General features: G+C 63.6%; 1 protein-coding gene across 2 annotated transcripts; it reads right to left on the bottom strand.

The window, feature by feature from the left end:
• Positions 1-881: 881 nt before the first annotated feature.
• On the bottom strand, positions 882-15300 carry TSPAN32 (tetraspanin 32). Of its 2 annotated transcripts, XM_019437046.2 has the most exons (9): positions 15192-15300; positions 14559-14673; positions 13682-13779; positions 9552-9626; positions 5893-5994; positions 5368-5454; positions 3710-3793; positions 3324-3415; positions 882-2788 (listed from the first exon to the last, which is right to left on the bottom strand). In XM_019437046.2, exons 1-9 carry the CDS (start codon positions 15255-15257, stop codon positions 2638-2640), a joined length of 870 nt encoding a protein of 289 aa, XP_019292591.2. In that variant the 5' UTR covers positions 15258-15300; the 3' UTR covers positions 882-2637. The 2 variants fall into 2 exon arrangements, with proteins under 2 accessions (XP_019292591.2, XP_019292592.2); XM_019437047.2 differs by lacking the exon at positions 5368-5454.
• Between the last annotated feature and the right edge of the window lie 1973 nt (positions 15301-17273).

Genomic DNA, 17273 nt, shown 5'->3' with positions numbered 1-17273 from the left:
ACAGAGAGGCCAGACTTGCCGGGGACACTGCACTGGTGGGTCACCAGCCCATTGCTTGGGCCCACCCAGCCTTGATGGTGCTATATTAAGGCCTTGGTTTTGCCCCCGCACCCTTTCTTTCTTTCTTTCTTTCTTTCTTTCTTTCTTTTCTTTCTTTCTTTCTTTCTTTCTTTCTTTCTCTTTCTTCCTTTTTTTCTTTCTCTTTCTTTCTTCTTTCTTTTTTCTTCTTTCTTCATTCCTTTTTTCTTTTTCTCTTTCTCTCTTCTTTCTTTACTTCCTTCCTTTTTTCCTTTTTCCTTTCTCTTTCTTTCTTTCTTTTTCTTTTTTTCTTCCTTCCTTTTTTTCTCTTTCTTTCTTCTTTCTTCTTTCTTTCTTCCTTCCTTTTTTTCTTTTTCTCTTCCTCTCTTTCTCCTTTCTTTCTTTCTTCCTTTTTTCTTTCTCTTTCTTTCTTCTTTCTTTTTTTTTCTTTCTTCATTCCTCTTTTCTTTTTCTCTTTCTCTCTTCTTTCTTTCTTTACTTCCTTCCTTTTGTCTTTCTTTCTTTTTCTTTTTTTCTTCCTTCCTTATGTCTTTCTCTTTCTTCTTTCTTTTTTCTTTCTTCCTTTTTTTCTTTTTCTCTTCCTCTCTTTCTCCTTTCTTTCTTTCTTCCTTTTTTCTTTCTCTTTCTTTCTTCTTTCTTTTTTTTCTTTCTTCATTCCTCTTTTCTTTTTCTCTTTCTCTCTTCTTTCTTTCTTTACTTCCTTCCTTTTGTCTTTCTTTCTTTTTCTTTTTTTCTTCCTTCCTTTTGTCTTTCTCTTTCTTCTTTCTTTTTTTTCTTCCTTTTTTTCTTTTTCTCTTCCTCTCTTTCTTCTTTCTTTCTTTCTTTCTCTCTTTCTTTCTTTCTCTGTTTATTTATTTTTGAGAGACAGAGAGCACAAGTCAGGGAGGGGAAGAGAGAGAGGGAGACCCAGAATCCGAAGCAGGCTCCAGGCTCTGAGCTGTCAGCACAAAGCCCAATGTGGGGCTCAAACCCCCAAACGGTGGGATCATGACCTGAGCCAAAGTCAGACGCTTAACGGGCAAGCCCCCCAGGTGCCCCAGCTGTTCTCTTAATAACTGTCTGGAGATTCCCTCGCTGCTGAGTTCCGTGTTTGTAGAGCTTAACTACATCCCCTTATCTTCTTTCCCTCTTTCCGCCACTGCTGTGCAGAGGACACCTCGCTGGTTGTGATCTTTCAAACACATTCTGCAGGGCACCTGGGGGGCTCCGTTGGTTGAACGTCCGGCTCTTTGTTTCGGCTCAGATCGTGGTCTCGCGGTCTGTGAGTTCAAGCCCCGTGTCGGGCTCTGCACTGCTAGGGAGGAACCCGTTTGGGAGCCTCCCTCTCTCCCTTTCTCTGCCCATCCCGGCTCTCTCTCTCTCAAAAATAAATAAACTTAAAAAATTATAAAATATGTTTTGTAAGCTGTAGGGTGACAAGCTGACCAGAGCAGGTCCAGAAGACAAACGCACGTGGCCGGAGACCCTGGGCTGTCCCTGAATGCAGGACCCAGGAGACCCTGGGGTGTCCTCGCCTGGGGACAAGCTCTTCCACTGAAGGAGGGCCACCGGCGCTACATGAGGTGGGAACACGCTTGCCTCCGGAAGCGTGCGTGCGTGCGTGGGCGTGCGAGGGGAAACGCAAGAGGAGGACGGTGGGGGGTGTGGCCACGTGCCCACTGTCTTGCCTGCCCGTCCTGTCACAGAGGGTTCTTCCCTTTTGGAGGACCCTCCTTTGCTGGTCTTGGTGGCGGCAGGCCCGACCTCCCCAGAAGGAGGTTAAACGGCCCCGACATCCCTCTCTCCTTGGTCAGCTCTGCCGGGGCCTCGGCCTGGGCTGGGCCAATCCGGGGTTCCACCTGGGACTTCTGATTTCAAGCAGAGAGTGAACACCCTCAGGGACGGTTGGAGAGAACGGAGAGAGGTAGCTTGGGAGCCACCAGCGGGAGCGGCCTGGAAACTGGACGTCTACGGAGCCCTCCTGCACACACCCCACGAGTCTCGCCTTTGGCCCTGGCACCTGTGAACACCCCACCGGAAGTGTGGGGTTTCTGCCAGAGACACGAGGTTCCCAGTGGGCCTTCTGCAGCCACAGGAACCCTTGCAAGTGAGCTCCCCGGCTGGGGGCAAGGGGAAGTCAGAGGTCTCAGCACAAGAGGACGGGCCTGCCTCGCCGGCTCGGACGTGAAGCCCTCACATGAGAAGGAACGGAGGTGGTCCGCTGACGGCTGGCAAGGAGGGGGCCCTCGGTCCTCCAGCCGCACGGACCTGTGTCCAGCCAGCAGCCGGACTGAGCCTGGAAGTAGGGTCCCCCGGAGCCGGCGGCCAGTGGGGCGCCCGGCCAGGCTCGGCCCTGGGCTCTGACCTCGTGAGACGAAGCAGAGTGCCCAAACCTGCCCCGTGGCTTCTCTGCTCCAACCACTTCCCAGTCTGTTCCCGCGGAGTCAGTGAGTGACCCCGGTCCCCTTGTCTGCTGAAACAGAGCTGGCCTCCTCCTCTCCTTCCCCGTCCCTCCGCGCTGCGGCAGAAAACACGTCGCACCCTCCTCGTAAGGCTCATGTTCAGGCCCGCTCAGCCTCTGTGGGTCGACGGGTGGCAGGACAGGTGGTTGAAGCAGCGTCAGCTGTCCTGGAGGAACTGAGGGCCCCCTGAGGGTCTGCTCGCACGCAGGCGGCCATCGAGAACGTCCGCTTCCATCGGGTGCTGGAGTGCGGGCCCCCCCGGGGAGCGTCTGAAGAAGCTGGGCTCCTGGGGCCGGCAGTCACGGGCTCTAAGAAGCAGAGGGTAATGTGAGGCTGTTCTAGAATGCACCAGGCCCCGGGCAGGACGGGAAGGCCGGGGCAGAGCGGTGGGGCTGGTGAACACCAGGAGGGCCTTCTTGGCCGCTGAGCCTGGGTCCTCCCTGCTCCTGGTGCACGGGGAGCCCTGGGGCTCCCCAGGATCACAGGTCTTGGCCTGGGACTAGTGCGGGGCCCCAGAAGCATCTATCTCTCGGTGCTGGTGGAGACAGCACTTGTGAGGTCGGGTCTCGGTGAGGAGTGGGGTGAAGAGAGGGGCGTCTCTGGGGGGCTGGTCTGGCAGCTCTCCAGCTGTCCCCCTCCCTCCACATGGCCAGCCACCCCCAAAGCACCCGCCTTAGAGGACTGGGGTACTGGTCCGGGGGTCCCAGCAGCCGGGGGCAGTAGAGACATCCCAGGAGTGGGGAGGGGCAGTGCTCTCTGGCCAGTGAGCACCCAGACGCCTCCACCTGCCGCCGTCTGCACTCGGGGGGTGAGGTGGGGGCAGGCGGGCGGGCTGGGACCTACCTCCGGCTCAGGGTGTACTTGCCCCTACGGTCCAAGCTGCAGCCAGAGCGAAAGGCGAACCAGAGAAAGGAGCTGAGCAGCACAGCATACACCTGGGGGGGTGGGGGTGGCGTCAGCAAAGGCACCGGCGGCTCCAGTGGGGCGTGCGCTGCCTCCCTAGAAGGGTCTGGGCGCTGCAGGGCTCCCGCCTGTCTCGGGAGGTGGGCACCATCACCCCCCAGACTGCCTCCCTGGGGTCAGCAGCGTCCTCTCTGGCTCCCCGGTGTTCCCCCAGACCAGAGGTGCTAGCCTGGGGCTGCCCAGTCTGCCCTTCCATCGGGGGGGGGGGGTCCTGTGGATGCAGGGGCAGGCGGTGGGGGAGGGGTGCCGAGGGAGGGCGAGCGTACCGTGGAGGCCAGGCCGATGCCAGTGAGGGTGGAGGCGATGCTTCCGTAGGTCCTCAGGAAGCTCCTGACCCCCACCAAGCAGTCCTGAGCAGAGAGCAGCTCGTAAGGCGCCTGCCCTGACTGCCCCTCCCCTGCCCGGGGTCGAGGGCCCCCGCCAAGGCGGAGACCCGCAGTGCCCACCGAAGGCGAATGCTGGTGTGATGGGAAGTCGGTGGGGCCTGGGAGCTCTGGGGAATGGCATCACAAACAGGTGAAAAACGGACGGACAGAGCAGACCTCTGTGGGGACTAGAGGTCGCTGCCCCAGGGTCCAGCGCGTGCCTTTCTTAGGCGTCCCCTGAGCAGCCTGTGCTGGGTCATGCATCTGGCTGCCGTGGGCAGGTTGGCTCTCCCTCACTCCCTGGCCCAGGGCTGGGTGCAGAGCATCAGTGAGGGGAGGGCTGGGGGTGCTGGCCAACAAGAGGGGCAGAGAAAGCACTGGTCTGGGGTCCTGGGCATACCCATCCAGTGCTTCCCCAGGGCATGGCTGCCACAGAGGCTCTGCCTCCAGAAAAGGGAGGTGACCGACCCATCTCTGAAGCACTCAGATGGCGGCATTTGGGTCTGGGGAAGATGTTGGCATTTGGGGCGGCTGCAGAAAGGAAGCACATTCGGGATGTTGCTCTGAAGGCTGGGATGGGGGAGGGGAGGCTGGCTTGCCGTCTGTCTGTGCCTCTATCTGCCCCCCGTGTTCGCTGGGCCCTGGGCCGCAGGACTGACTTCAGCTGGCTGGGAGGTTGGGACCTCTGGCTCCCAGGGCAGCTGGAAATGGTCCCAGGAGCTCGGGGCCACGATGCTGCAGCCTGGCCTGGGTGCCCCGGTGGGGGGGGGGGGGGGGCGGGGAATGGCCCCTGATCAGCCCCTACTCCCCCTGTGGCTGCACTTCCTCTTGGAAGGCAGGCTGGGGGCCAGACCACCGTCAGGGACTCCACCCCAGCCCCTCCAGCGCCCACCCCCACCCCCTGAGGCCTTTACAGTGGGGACCCTGCCATTCTGGAAGGTCGCCAAGCGGCCCCTGGCCCAGCTTTGCAGACGGGCGCCCGAAGCCTCCTCCTGGGTGGCAGAAAGCCCCCTGCCAGCCCCGCTGGGCCCTCCTTTGCCCTCGCCCCTCCCCTGCACGCCGCCCTCCCTCCCCTGCTGGGCCCGGAGCCCTAGCAACCTCCTGTCTGTTTCTTGGAGGACGGCCAGGAGCCTCTGGCCCACAGATAGGGGTGGGTTTGTTTCCCGGACATGGGGGAGGGGAGCAGGGAAGGCGGTGGGTTGGGGGAGGGCTGGTGGGGTGGTCGGAGGGAGGGCCACGTCCTTCTCTGGGGGGCAAGGGACTTCCCAGCCTCTGTCGCCGAGGCCCTTGGGCGGGCTGACCGGGGCCAGGCTGTTCCTTCCCTCCGCGAATGCACTTCCGGCTCCTTCCGGAGGAGCCCCCTCCAGATCACTGTCTGTCTTCCACCTCCCTCTGTGCTTCTGGAGGCTTCCGAGGGCAGGCCTGGCCTTGGGGAGCCCCGAGCTGAAACTGCGTGAGGCAGCGGAGGCGTGAACGGAGCCTGGGGCCGAGTCCAGCCCTCACTGCAGCCTCCAGGAGCCCGGGGAGGGAGAGCCCAGGGTCCCGGCTGTCCTCCTCACCTGTCTGGTGGCCTCCTCTCCTGGACACAGACTGACCTCCGTGGCCCCCAGGAGGCCAAAAGGAGAGCTCTTCCCACAGCACAGGAACTGCAAGAACACGGGTGGGGGGAGGTCCCCTAAGTGTCACCACTTAGGTGACTTAGGTGGGACGGCTCACGTGCCCAGCTGGGCCTCTCGGGCTAGGACCCTGTGGCCACCTTGCTTGATATGCCGTGTTATCGCCACCTTGAAATTCTTCTTCATTTTTTGACAAGAAGCCTTTTTAGTTTTGCTTCGGGCCCCCCAAATTAGGCGGCCAGCCCTGCCCGGGTCAGAGGGAGAAGACGAGAGGTCTTTGTACCCCCCTCCCCACGACCGAGAGGGCGTTGGTGGCCCGTGTCCTGGGACCCCCTGCTCAGCATCTGGCCCCGGCTGGCTGACTCTGGGAGGGCACCCTGTACCCATTTTCGGGGTTGCAATCCACCTGGGGAGGCCGAGTGTCCCGGAGCCGCCCAACGAGGAAGAGGCCACCCCCCACACGCTCACCGTGTCCTGAATGGCCACCAGCTGCTGCCGCAGGGTGGCGGACGAGCTCCTCACTGCCTGGTCATACACCAGATCGTAGGTGTCTAACACGGCATCCTCCACCTGCACGGAGAGCATCGCGGGAAGGCCTCTGTGCGGGAGAAGCCCCTTCCCTATGACGGACGCAGCTCCCCAAAGGCGGGCCTGCCCCCATGTGTCTTCCAAACAGTCCCCTCCTCCTTCCAGCAGGCAGAGAGCTCCCTGAGGTCTCCTGGGAGGCTGGTCACAGCAGTCCCCGAGGCTTCACCTGGGGGGATCTTTCCCCACAGGAAGGGCCACCGATGCCGCAGTCCCGCTCTGGGGGCAGGGGTCCCGGCCACCATAAGCCAGAGCCCTGAGCCGCGGCCACCTCCGGCTCTGATCTTTTGGAGCGTAGAAGGCCTGGCCGAGGGAAGTGGCCACCCTACTTCTGTTGATCTGGAAATGGGGGTGGGACAGGGAAGGCTGGCAGCCAGGCCTGGGCAGAGAAGGCTGGGAGGAGCCTCCTGCCAGGAGCTCAGCTCCCCCCGATGGTCTAGGTCTCTCCCCAGAACCACCTGGTGGGGTCTGTAAAGCCAGGCAGCCGGGCTCCAGGGAAGAAGCCTGGGCCTCCAGGGCCGCTCTGAGCAGACAAGGCAGATAATGGAGAAGGAAGGTGTGGACAGGGGCCTGGCCCGGTTCTGTCTTCACCTCGCACCCAGCGTCACCCAGACCTCACTGCCTCCATCTTCCTAAGCACCTGTTCTGCAGACCTAAATGCCCACCTGTTGCCAAATGAGTCCTTTGAAGACAAATGGGAATCTCACCACCTTTAGGAAGCCTTCCCTGACCGCCCTGGGGTCGATGGTCTCCTGGCGTGGGCCAGGCTTCTTTGAGCTCCCCTGTCCTGTGATGCCCCCTGTCCCTTCCTAGAGACCCTGAGCCCTCCCCTGCCCCCTCTCCACCCTGTGCTGTTGTCACACTGACAGCTGGGACACGATGGCTGCTCAGGGCTGTCCCCAAGGCTGGGGGTAAACAGATGACCCAGCATGAGCCTCATGCTCCCCGGAAAGGGTGGCTGTCCTGCTGGCAGCCTGGAGGACCGGGGTGGGTGGGCCACAGAGGGTCTCTTGGCCAGCCATGTCCAAAGCCCCTGTGCCTCAACAGGAACCAGAGGGACGTTCATCAACCCCTCCACACCCACTCCTGGCACTAAGGGACCCTCCCATTGAGACTCTGCACTGCAAGCCATCCCAAACTGGGTCAGCTGGTTTCCAGCCAATCGCTGGGAGGTGGGCAGTGCACTGGGCTAGAGGGCAGGCGTCAGGCTGGCCAGCACCGCAGTAGGGCCTGGCTGGTGGCCCTCTCTCTGCCTCTGTCTCTAGGTATAAAGCGAGGGGAGACCATGAAGCCACTGTGTCCCCATGGGAGGGCGTCCCTGTGAATCTGGGGGCCTGGGAGAGTGGGCCTGGGGTCAGCGGGCAAGTGGCTGAGTCAAGGAGGCCAGCTCGGACCGCCCTCCTGGTTGCATCACCCCCACTAGGGCCCAGGGAGTAGCCGGGTGGCCCACGGCCGGCTCTCGCGATTGTAATCTTGGCGTAGGAAGAAAATGTGCTGACCGGGGTCTGTCCCCAGGACCCCGGAAGCAGGAGGCACGGGCCCCCGCTTCAGGCAAAGCCACGCCCCTCACCCAAGACCCCGGGGCCTAGCAGTGGGGGCCCAGCTGGACCCTCCCCACAGGCCTGGGCATCTGCCCCCATTACTGGGTTTGGGGGTGCTCTGGGAGCCTGAGGCCTTGTTTCTCCGTGACAAAAGTGGAGTGCACCTGGTGGTCTTGGATGACTCTGTGCTTCTTGCCAGGGTCCCTCTTCCTTGAGCCTGACCTCCAGGACCCCAGGGGGGCCCCCTAGGATGGGTTCGGAGCCACAGGGGTGGAGGGGATCTTGGGGTCTCTGGATCCATACCCCCCAGACAGTGCTCCTCTCAGATTCCCACCCGGTCACAGGGTGGTAACCCCAAATAATGCTGGGTGGGGTGGTGCACTGTCTAGGGTAAACCCCAGGCAGAGCGGGGCAAAGAGGCATTGACTCAGGACAATGTGCCCTGGACGGTGACCCCTGGGCCTGAGTACCTCCTCTATAGAGCAAGGCCATGACCATCAAACCTGGCCCGGTGACCCGGCCTCCTCCATCCGAGGAGCACGCGAGGGAGAAACGAAGCCCATTTCTGAGGGCAAGGGAAGCCAGGACCAGAGAGGGTCAGCACAAACCTAAAAGCACACAGTACAAGCCAGGCCCAGTCTCCTGACCCAGCTGCCCCTGGGGGCCTCTGCTTCTTCCTGCATGACCATCTCTGGGGGGCCCGGGCAACAGAGACCCTGGGGCCACTGGGACTCAGACACACAGGCAAGAAATCCCGGCTTGTCACCTGCTGCCTGCACAGTGTTTTGCCAGAAACCGAGTACATTCTAGCCAGACTGGCCTCGGTTTGCCTGGGCTGGTCCTTTGGGAGCACACAGAGGAACTGAGGCCCAGCGGGGAAGGGATCACAGAAAGTCAGGGCAGACAGGGTCTACGCAGCAGAACTCTCCCATCCCTGTCTGCAGTCCCACCTGCTGGCCCCTTGGCTTCTCAGCCCGCTCCAGAGACCCCACCTGGGTCTGGGCTCTCATGGGTGAAGGTTGGGCCCAAAGGCCATCAGGATCTTGTCAACTGCTGGGGACTGCGGAGGGCCTGTCTCTTGTCCCTTTGGCCTCAGCCAGGGAGCAGCTGGGCTAGGGGCTTGGACCCCTGGGCCTCCCTCTCTGAGCCTCTTGGGTACCCGTTTCCTCTGCCCAGACGGGGGGGCCTGCCTTGCCCCCCAGCCCTGCTCTGGGAGGGGGCCAGCCCCATTCCCCAGGCAGGCTCTCAGCTCCGTCTCAGGGCTCTGGATTCAGACAGAATTTCTGCAGGGTCAGGCTGTCCTGGCCCCTGTGCCCGAGGCGCTGCCCCCAAGCTGTGGTCTGGCCTCGGTCCCTTGGGTCAGCACCCAGGCCTGCGGGCTTTGAGCCTGGCTCATGTACGCTCTCTGGGGACTTTGGCCCCGAGGACTGAGTTATCCCAGAGCTGGGGCCTCCCCCCAGCCCCCAAATCGGGACGGGGCCCCCCTCTCACACCTTGAGTCCATCCACACTGTGTTGAGATAGCAAGCACACAGAGGACAGCAGCTGACGGGTGGAGGGGTGACAGACATGGGAACCACCTCCCGTGGGGGTCCACCCCCCACGGGCATCACCGCCCCGATCACCACCAACACGGAAGCCCTGGGGAAGAGCCCACCCCGAAGTGCCACCAGGAGGACAGCTCTGCCCCTCCGTGGCCCCCTGGCTGCCCCTGCTCCAGGGCTGAAGGGTGGCTGTCACCTGGGGATAAGGCCTGGACACCGGCAGGGCTTCGGGGCCAGTTTCCAGAACACGGACCTGTCTAGTCAGTCCCTCAGGTCAGCCGGCCGCCCCTCCCCCGCACCTCACCCCCTTTCCAACTCCTGACCCCCCAGGCCTGGGGGGCTTCTGTGGCCGGTCCCAGCCTTCAGGTTCCAGTCCCCCCCAGAGTGGACTTTACCTGGCTCAGGTACCCCCTGCTGTGTGATGCTTGGGGGTGGGGGGGGTGCGGGCAGGCACTCACCTGGGCAGGGTTGTGGAATCTCCAGAAGGCCACCTGCACCAGGACGCAGAACGCCAGGGCAAAGCACAGGAAGCCCTGGGGCGGAAGAGACGAGGGTCACCCTGTGCGGCCCGACCGGCCACCTCGAGGCTGGGCCTGGGCCCCCTAGTGCATGGGGTGCACACGCAGGCCGAGGCAGAGACCTGGGCTGCGGGCACACCGTTCCCAGCCCTTCTGGCTTGTTTGCAAATTCTTCCCCTATTGGTCATTCTGGCTCGCGGGGGCCTTTCCGTGGCAGTGCCACGTCCCCCCAACCCCAGGGAAGGAGGCAGTCCCCCGGATGATGGGAGCCCCCACCCAGTGGGGCTGCTTCCGGGGGCGGGCGCTGGGCTAGGATGTGGATCTGGGAGAAGGGTCCGGCAAGTGGAGCACAAGAGTGGGGGGTGGGGGCTTCTGCAGGTGCACAGGAAGGACTGCTCCTTTCTTTTTGCTTTCTGGAACGTGCCTCTGGGTCAAGCCCCAGCCTCTGCAGCTGGGCTTCTGTGGTTCTGGCTGGAAGGAGCTAGGGCAGGTGGGGCACCCCCAGGTAGGGGGAGTCTGGGCAGAGGCCCGCCTCCTGTCTTCACCCCCTGGGACCCCAGCGTTGGAGGAGATGGAATTCTCTGGGGGGAATGTCTTTCCATCATCAGTGCCCCCACGGTGCCCTCCTCTCTCTGGCTCGGGGGTCTGGAACTGTTGAGCCCCTGCTGGCAGAGGCCGGGGAGTATTATGGGCCCCTCCCCGGAGAAGTGCTCATGACCCGAGCTTTTGTGGGCAGCTTCAGAAGGTCACCCGAGACTAGGAACCCCGGCTCACATGCCGCCCTGGGGATGTCACCCCCAATGCAGCTTGACCAGTCACCTGCGTGCCGGTGACCCTCAGACCTGGGACTCCGGCCAGGTCTCCTAGAGCTCTAGGCAGTTCAGCTGGCTGCTGACCACACAGCTTAGGTGTCCAGAGGCCCGCTGTGTGTGCCTCACCTCCCCGCCGCGCTGGCTTTGTGAGGGCACCACCGCCCCGTGCCGTGGGGCACAGTCCTCCCGGGACTGTCTGCAGCCTGGGGCAGACTGTGGCCGGGTTCTCCCCACCCAGCCACTGCCTCGCTAAGGATGACACCCAGGAGGATCGATGACCAGTGGAATCGAGAGATGCCCGCAGACACAGACACATGGACACTGGCTGGGCGGGGCCGGGACAGAGAAACAGTCCATGCCAGGGGCCTCCACCAGGTGCCCGGAGAGAGCAGGCCACGCCCACCAGTCCCCAAACTTGGTAGGAGCACTGGGACCTCTGGGTCTGCCCTGGGGTGCGTGGTGGGGGGCCGGGAGGGGGGAGCAGGCAGCCCCCTGTCTTCCCCTGCTGCCTCCTGCCTGCCTGTCCTAGAGATGGCTCCACCTTCCTCCCCCTCCTCCTCCTTCTCTTCCCCCTCTTCCTCTTCCCTCCTGCCTCTCTTCCCTCTCCACTTCCTCCCTATCCCTCCTCCTCCCTTCTGCCTCTTTCTCCTCCTCCCTCTCCCCCTTCCCCTCCTCCTCCTCCTTCACATCCCTCTTCCTCCCCTTTTTCCTCCTCCTCCCCCTCCTCCTCCCCCTCCTCCCTCTCCTCCTCCTCCCCCTCCTCCTCCTCTTCCTTCTCCTGTTCCCCCTCCTCCCTGACTGGCTGAGGGCCTCCTTCTCCATCTGGAAACCATCGCTCAACACTGCCTCCCAGGATGGGGGCCCTGAGCCAGCTCAGGAGACCAGCATTTTCCAGAAATCGCTTCGCTCCTCAGGAGAGAGCACGCCACCTCCCTCCCTCCACTCGCCCGCCTGCAGGGAGGGCCTCTGGCGGCCCCAGGCCCACCTCACCTCCCCAAGGGCCTGCACAGCCTGGAGCCGCTGGGTGCGGCCGGCCCAGTGCCAGCATTTGCTTTCTCCTTCTAAATAAAAACCATGAATAAATCAGCCGCCCTTTGGGCTCCGCTCATTTCCTGCTGAGAGGCCCGCGTGGGGCGAGGCTGGAGGAGGTGGGAGCGGGAAGGGGCGGGCGGGGGACAGTCGGGAAGGGTCCCCCCGCTTGCCAGTCCGTCCACACGCGCTGCTCGGCGTGTGCAGACGCACGGCCGCGCCAGACACCGCGGCGCACGAAGGTGCACGCGCAGGGGCGGCTCCCTGGCGCGGGCCCTCGGGGGCATCGGGCCGGGCGCCCAGGGAGGGGGCGGGGTGCCGCAGGTGGCTGTCGGCTCAATCCCGGTGCCCCTGCCCCCTGCCCACAGGCCAGAGCGGAAGGCGCCCCGGAGCATCTGGACCAGGAAGAGCCGCCGCGGGCTGGGGATGCCCGGATCGGGTGCCCGGAGCGCGAACTGCGGGAATGGCAGCACCTCCCGCCTCCCGAAGCTTTACCGTTTCGGCCCGCACCACGGCGCCCCCTGGCGGCCGAGGCTGCCGGCCCGGCGCGGGCCTCTCCAGGCGGGCGTGCGGCCTCGTTCTCCAGCCTCGCCCCGCTGGCAGGCCCCCAGCCTTAGGGCTCCGCTCGGGGGCGGGGGGCAGTCCACCCGCCTGTCAGCTCCCTGAGCCGGGCCTTAGGGCTCCTGGTCACACAGACGGACGGCACTGCCAGTGCCCCAGTGCCCCCTCACTCCTGCCTGGCCTACCAGCCAGCCGGGAGCCGGTGCCCCTCGAGCCCCCCTGGGACTGCAGCTTTAGGACAGGCCTGTGTCCCTACGAACCAGGAGTCATTCCCCAAACATTTGCTGACACGGGCTGGGTGGAGAACCCTGCCAGCCCTCGGCGAGCCCCGGGGTGGCTGGCTCCCTGGCTGGTGACCCCATGAACCGCTCTCAGGGTAGGGGTGGGGTCTGCAGGAGGAGAGGGCTGGAGGCAGGAGGGGGGTCTCCTAGGGGGTAGAGGGAGGCCTGGGGGACCCAAGGGGCTGCAGGGAGCCTGCCCTGCGGGCAGTGGAAGGGGCTCCGGGTGAAAGGCTCTGTGTCTGTTTCTTTGCTGCGCCCCAGTTACTCTGTAACTGTGTAGCCCCCACCCCCACCCCGCCCTTGCATCTGAATAAACAAAGAAGCCACATTCTCACTCCAAGGGGGAGGCAAGAAACTTCGTCATCCTCCAACTTTGGTCCTAGGCCCCAAGCATGCGAGAACGTCTCCGCAGAAGGGAACATCATGTTCCGGGACGTCAGCTGTGGACAAACCTGGGAGGCACTGGCGTGGGCGCCCCCTCCCCCTCGGTGATGCTCACCTTTGACCAGACCCTACCCTGGAGTCCCGAAGAAACTCGTACCCCGGACCCCTTTGCCAAATCAAACCTGAGTGACGGAGGGACTTTCTCTCTGTCCTTTCTGAGTCCCCCCCGTCTCCCTCCATCTTCTCTGTCACTGACCCTGATATTCAATAAACTTTTCACTTCCTCCCACTCGCCTGTGACTTCTGTCCTGTGAGAAGCGGACGGCCCTCCTGGCTGGTTCTGCGGGACCCCCTCAGGGTCCTTGGGCCTGGCCTGCCTTTGTCAACTGGACCCTGTGCCTGGCCTGTAGGGAGTCCCGGAAGGGGCCCAGGCTGGGGGGGCATGTGCTGGTGGCGGCGGTGGCGGGGAGCAGGTGAGAGCCCAGGGTCCCTTAGGAGAGGAGGGCTCGCACCAGAGGGGGCAGGACGGACGGGCCTGGGGAGGCAGGGATGGGGACAAGGGCCCGCCGCTCTGGAGTCAGATAGAGCCTCCCCACGGCTGCAAGGGAGCAGTGGGGGCTCCAGGCCGCCTTGGGGCACCGCATGAGCCCCGACTGACGGTGATCTGGCCACCAGAGGGGTGGGGGGGCATATCCCTGACTCCCCGCGTGTCCTCGTAACAGGAAATGGAAGCCGGTTCCCAGAGCCTCCAGCATGATGCAACCAGACCTCCCCGGGCCTTTGGCAATGGCTCCCAGGCCTGGGAGGGCCGACTCTGCCCCCCTGGATGACGGAGTAAAGGAGGCCTGGCAGAGGGGCCCTGGTTGGCCCCGGTGGATGGGGGTCCCAGCTGGCGCACAGCCTTCGGACCTCCATCTCCGTTGCGACACTGTGGGGGGTGCTCCCAGCCCTGCCCGCTCTTGATCCCGCCCCAGGGGCTGGGGGAGGGGCAGGGAGAACTCACCCCAGCCATGAGGCCCCCGGCCTCCCTCACGGTGGCTACAGCACCCAGCACGGCGCCCAGGGTCAGGAGCCCAGCCAGGCTGATGCTGGTGCAGAAGGCTGGGTGGGGAGAGAGAGGAGGAGGTTAGGGGTGTCCAGGACGGGGTCCGGAGTGCACAGGGCTTGTGTCTGAAATCTGACCCAAGGGTACACTTGGGGGGTGGGCTTCTGGGAGCTCTGAACAGGTCCACACACCCCCTCAGGCAGGACCTCCCGCCCACCACCCACTCCCTCTCCTCCCAAGGCTCAGAAGGCCAGAGGGAAGGAGGAGGCCCGAGGCCCCGCCCCCCACTTCTGCTTCTGCAGTCGCCCGGGCTATCTCGGAAGCCACCAGGCAAGAGCGGGGTGTCTTATCAGTCCAGGCTCAAGACCCAGGCTTCCTGCTCCAGGATTCCGGCTTCAGGGTAAAAACTGGGGCCTGAGGGGCAGGAGGCCTGGGGCTGGGACCACGGCCCGATCCTGTGAGCCTCAGTCTCCCCCACGGTTGCCTTCCTTGGCGTCCTGTGCTCTTGCCTGAGACCAAGCCCCCAGAGTGCATCCAGGTCCCGGCTCCTCTGTCCTGGAGCAACACCCCCAGGACACGAGGCCATCTGGATGCTGCGTGACGGTCCCGCTTGTCCCCAGGCCCCCAAGGGAGGGCGGGAGGCCTAGGGAGAGGCAGAGGCTGTGTCCCGGGCCCTGGCTCTGCCCAGTGGAGAAGGACCCCGGGGTGGCCCTCTCTGCCCTGACCCACTGCCTGGCCCAGCCTGGCTCCACTAGGAGGCCCTCACCCCTGCCCAGGATGCCCCCCACGGCCTTTGCACCTGCAGCCTCCCCCACCCCGACAGGACCTCACTTACCCCAGCGGCGTGTGGCCTCATAGGGGGTCCTGTCTGAGGATGCGCGGCCGACGACAGCAAAGTGTGTCCCTAGGTAGTTGACAGCTGCCATGGCGGCCATAGAAAGGCCCAGTAGCTGGGGGTGGGGCAGACCCGCAGTGTGGGGGCAGGGCTGGGCGCAGAACGGGGCCCCAGAGAGCAGGGTCTGGGTGTCCTGGGTCCATTGGCCAACCTCCCTCGGCTTCATGGTCTCACTTGGGACAGGCTCACCTTGTCCCAGACACCGTGTTGCACACACAGATGCACCAACAACACACACACTCCCCACCCTCCCCCACCACACACATTCCTTTTCCAGCTGCCGAAAGGACCCAGAACCTTGGGTCATTCTGTCTGCACAGTGGAGGATGGGCTCACCCCACCCCAGCAGCCCCCTCCCCCTGCCCCCTGCCCCCTCTGACCTGCGCTGCCTGGCTAGGCCCCCAGGGGCGTCCTGTCCCCACAGTCACCTGCCAGGACTCCACCACCAGGGGCTCCAAGTGCGTGTCCCAGGGGCAGGATAGGGACAGCAGGGCTGGGTGTGGGGGAACCACAGTCCTAGAGGTCCGATAACGCGTCCCGCCCCCCACCCTTCCCGCCTGACCAGCCTGTTACCAAGACAAAGGAGCTGGTGACCAGCAGCTGGCACTTGGCCACCCTGACTCGACTCCAGGACTGCATGGTGGCCTCCTCCGGTCCCTGCTCCTCTTCCCTCCTTCCCTCCTCCGCCCCTCCCCGCCCACTGTGGTTTCCAGCTGGGCAGGGGCCTCTGACCACATCTGCCCGCCCAGGAGGTAGGTTGCGTCCTGCGTGTCTCTGTGTTTGTCAACACACCCAGAGGACTGAGCCTCTGGCTGCCCCAGAGGACACAAAGGCAGCAGGGGAGGGATGGTGAGGCCAGCTCCTGCCACCCCTGCTGGCCCCCAGCCCTGACCCAAGGCACCAGGACCCCTGGAGGGATTCGGGGCCTCCCCCGAAGAGTGTGGCCTTGTTCTCGGTGTGGCCGCAGAACACATCCTGGGGGGAGGTGGGTGAGCAGAGAAGGGGCCTGGGGAGGGGGTGAGCTTCCTGTCCTGGGAGCATGCAAGTGGAATCCTGCCCCAGGCTTGATTCTGGGAGGAATGTGGGAGGCAGGATCTAACGCGAACATCGGGATTGGTGTGCCATCTTACAAAACACCATTTGAAATGTCCTGTGACGACAAAATATTTGGAAAGGGAATTTGGCTTTCGACGCCTTCGTGGCACAAAGGGGTGATTTGGAGCAGAGCCATCTTGGGGGCACCGGGGAGGACGGGAGCCCTGGTACCACGTACCCGGCTGGGAGGCCCAGGGAGGCTTTGTCCAAACCCGAGTCTGTAATTGGACGGTTCAGACCTGAGGGTGAGGCAGGGCCACAAACTCACGTGGGGCTGTGTCCCCCGGGGGGGACACGTGGTGAAGCCACTGTCTGGGGTCCAATCTTGGCCGGTTTGTACCACTCGGCTGCTGTTGTGCTCCTCGGGGAGGCAGGGCTGACCGGGCGGAGCAGGGGGCTCACCTCCCTGCTGGAACGGCTCCCTTCCGGTGTCTCTCGTGTGGGGTCCCCCTTGGACACTGGGGACCTCAGCAGGGGAGGGGGTGCCCCTGAGAGCTGCAGGCGAGGTCACCCCTTGGCCTTCTGGAAACCAGCGTTTCCGGCCATCTCCTCTCACCCACTGCTAAGAACAGGGACAGCCGGGACGCCTCCCCCATTCCGGTGCCCCCAGACCCTCCACTCTGGTCCCAGGAGTACCCCCCGGGTCTGCAGGGACACAGGGGCATCTCTGATGACTGTGGCACCGCTCCAGATGGAGCCCAGACGTGACCCAAGAGGCGGCTGGTGTGGGAGTGCAGGATCCCGGGTGCCTCAGGGTGCCGGCCGTGGGGACTGGCCAGCTTGACGCTCTCTTGGCGGAGATGAGCCGCTCACTGCCGTCACTTCTCTCCAACTTTGGTGAGAAACACAGCGCCTGGCAGCCTCTCGGGAGGCAGTGAGGTGACCCTGCCTGCAGCCAGACCCCCAGGCGCCTCCGTGCTCAGTTTGGAGAAAGGCTTTTGGAGCCGGGCCTGGGTTCCTGGCCTTCAGACACTTGCCCGTCTCCTCCGGGCACCTGGGGCGGCCACTGACCTCCAGGAGCCGTGAGGGGGCCTAAAGCAGCAGGCCGATCCCCGAGGGGTGGCCCGGTGGGACGCTGCCAGGCCTGCGCCCCTCAGACCCCGTCCTGACGGTGGCCCCAATGCGAGCCAGCCCCGGCCTGCCTCCTGTTTTCCTTTCCACGGAAGATGCTGGGCGCGTGTGGGAGCACGTGCGCACGTGTACATATGTGCGTTATATGTTATTTGCTGGCCGGCGACCTCCTTTTTCCTTCCTCCTCCGCGACCTCATCTAATAATTAACCGGGTCATTGGAAACTGTCATAGGAGCTGACTGAAAGTGCCCCCAGTGGCCAAGGCTGGGACAGCAGAGACCTGGCTCGGGGACGTGGCGCTGGACGATAGCCCCATAACCCACCCCGTCACAGACACCCGGGCGCCCACACTGGGCAGGTGGCCCCTGGAGGAGAGGAACGGGAGACGAGACCAGGACACCCGCCGGCCTGGAGAAGCCCAGGTGTGGCTGTCACGGCGACGTCCTTCCGGAGACCACAGCCCGGCCGCACCTGATGCACACCTCTGC

The sequence above is a fragment of the Panthera pardus genome, unplaced genomic scaffold (genome assembly GCF_024362965.1).
Source record: "Panthera pardus isolate Hobbes unplaced genomic scaffold, ASM2436296v1 HiC_scaffold_12, whole genome shotgun sequence".
NCBI classification, from domain to species: Eukaryota; Metazoa; Chordata; class Mammalia; order Carnivora; family Felidae; genus Panthera; species Panthera pardus.
Note: the sequence above shows the minus strand (reverse complement) of the source record. Positions and strands in the feature narration are given on the sequence as shown.

Excerpts from the sequence above, each read along its gene's own strand:
- TSPAN32 (XM_019437046.2), bottom strand. The coding sequence starts at position 15,257 with ATGCAGTCCTGGAGTCGAGTCAGGGTGGCCAAGTGCCAGCTGCTGGTC. Across the intron at positions 9,627-13,681 it reads CCGGGGGCCTCATGGCTGGG|GGCTTCCTGTGCTTTGCCCT; the intron begins GTGAGTTCTCCC and ends CTTCCGCCCCAG. Across the intron at positions 5,455-5,892 it reads TGGTGGCCATTCAGGACACG|TTCCTGTGCTGTGGGAAGAG; the intron begins GTGAGCGTGTGG and ends GTGTTCTTGCAG.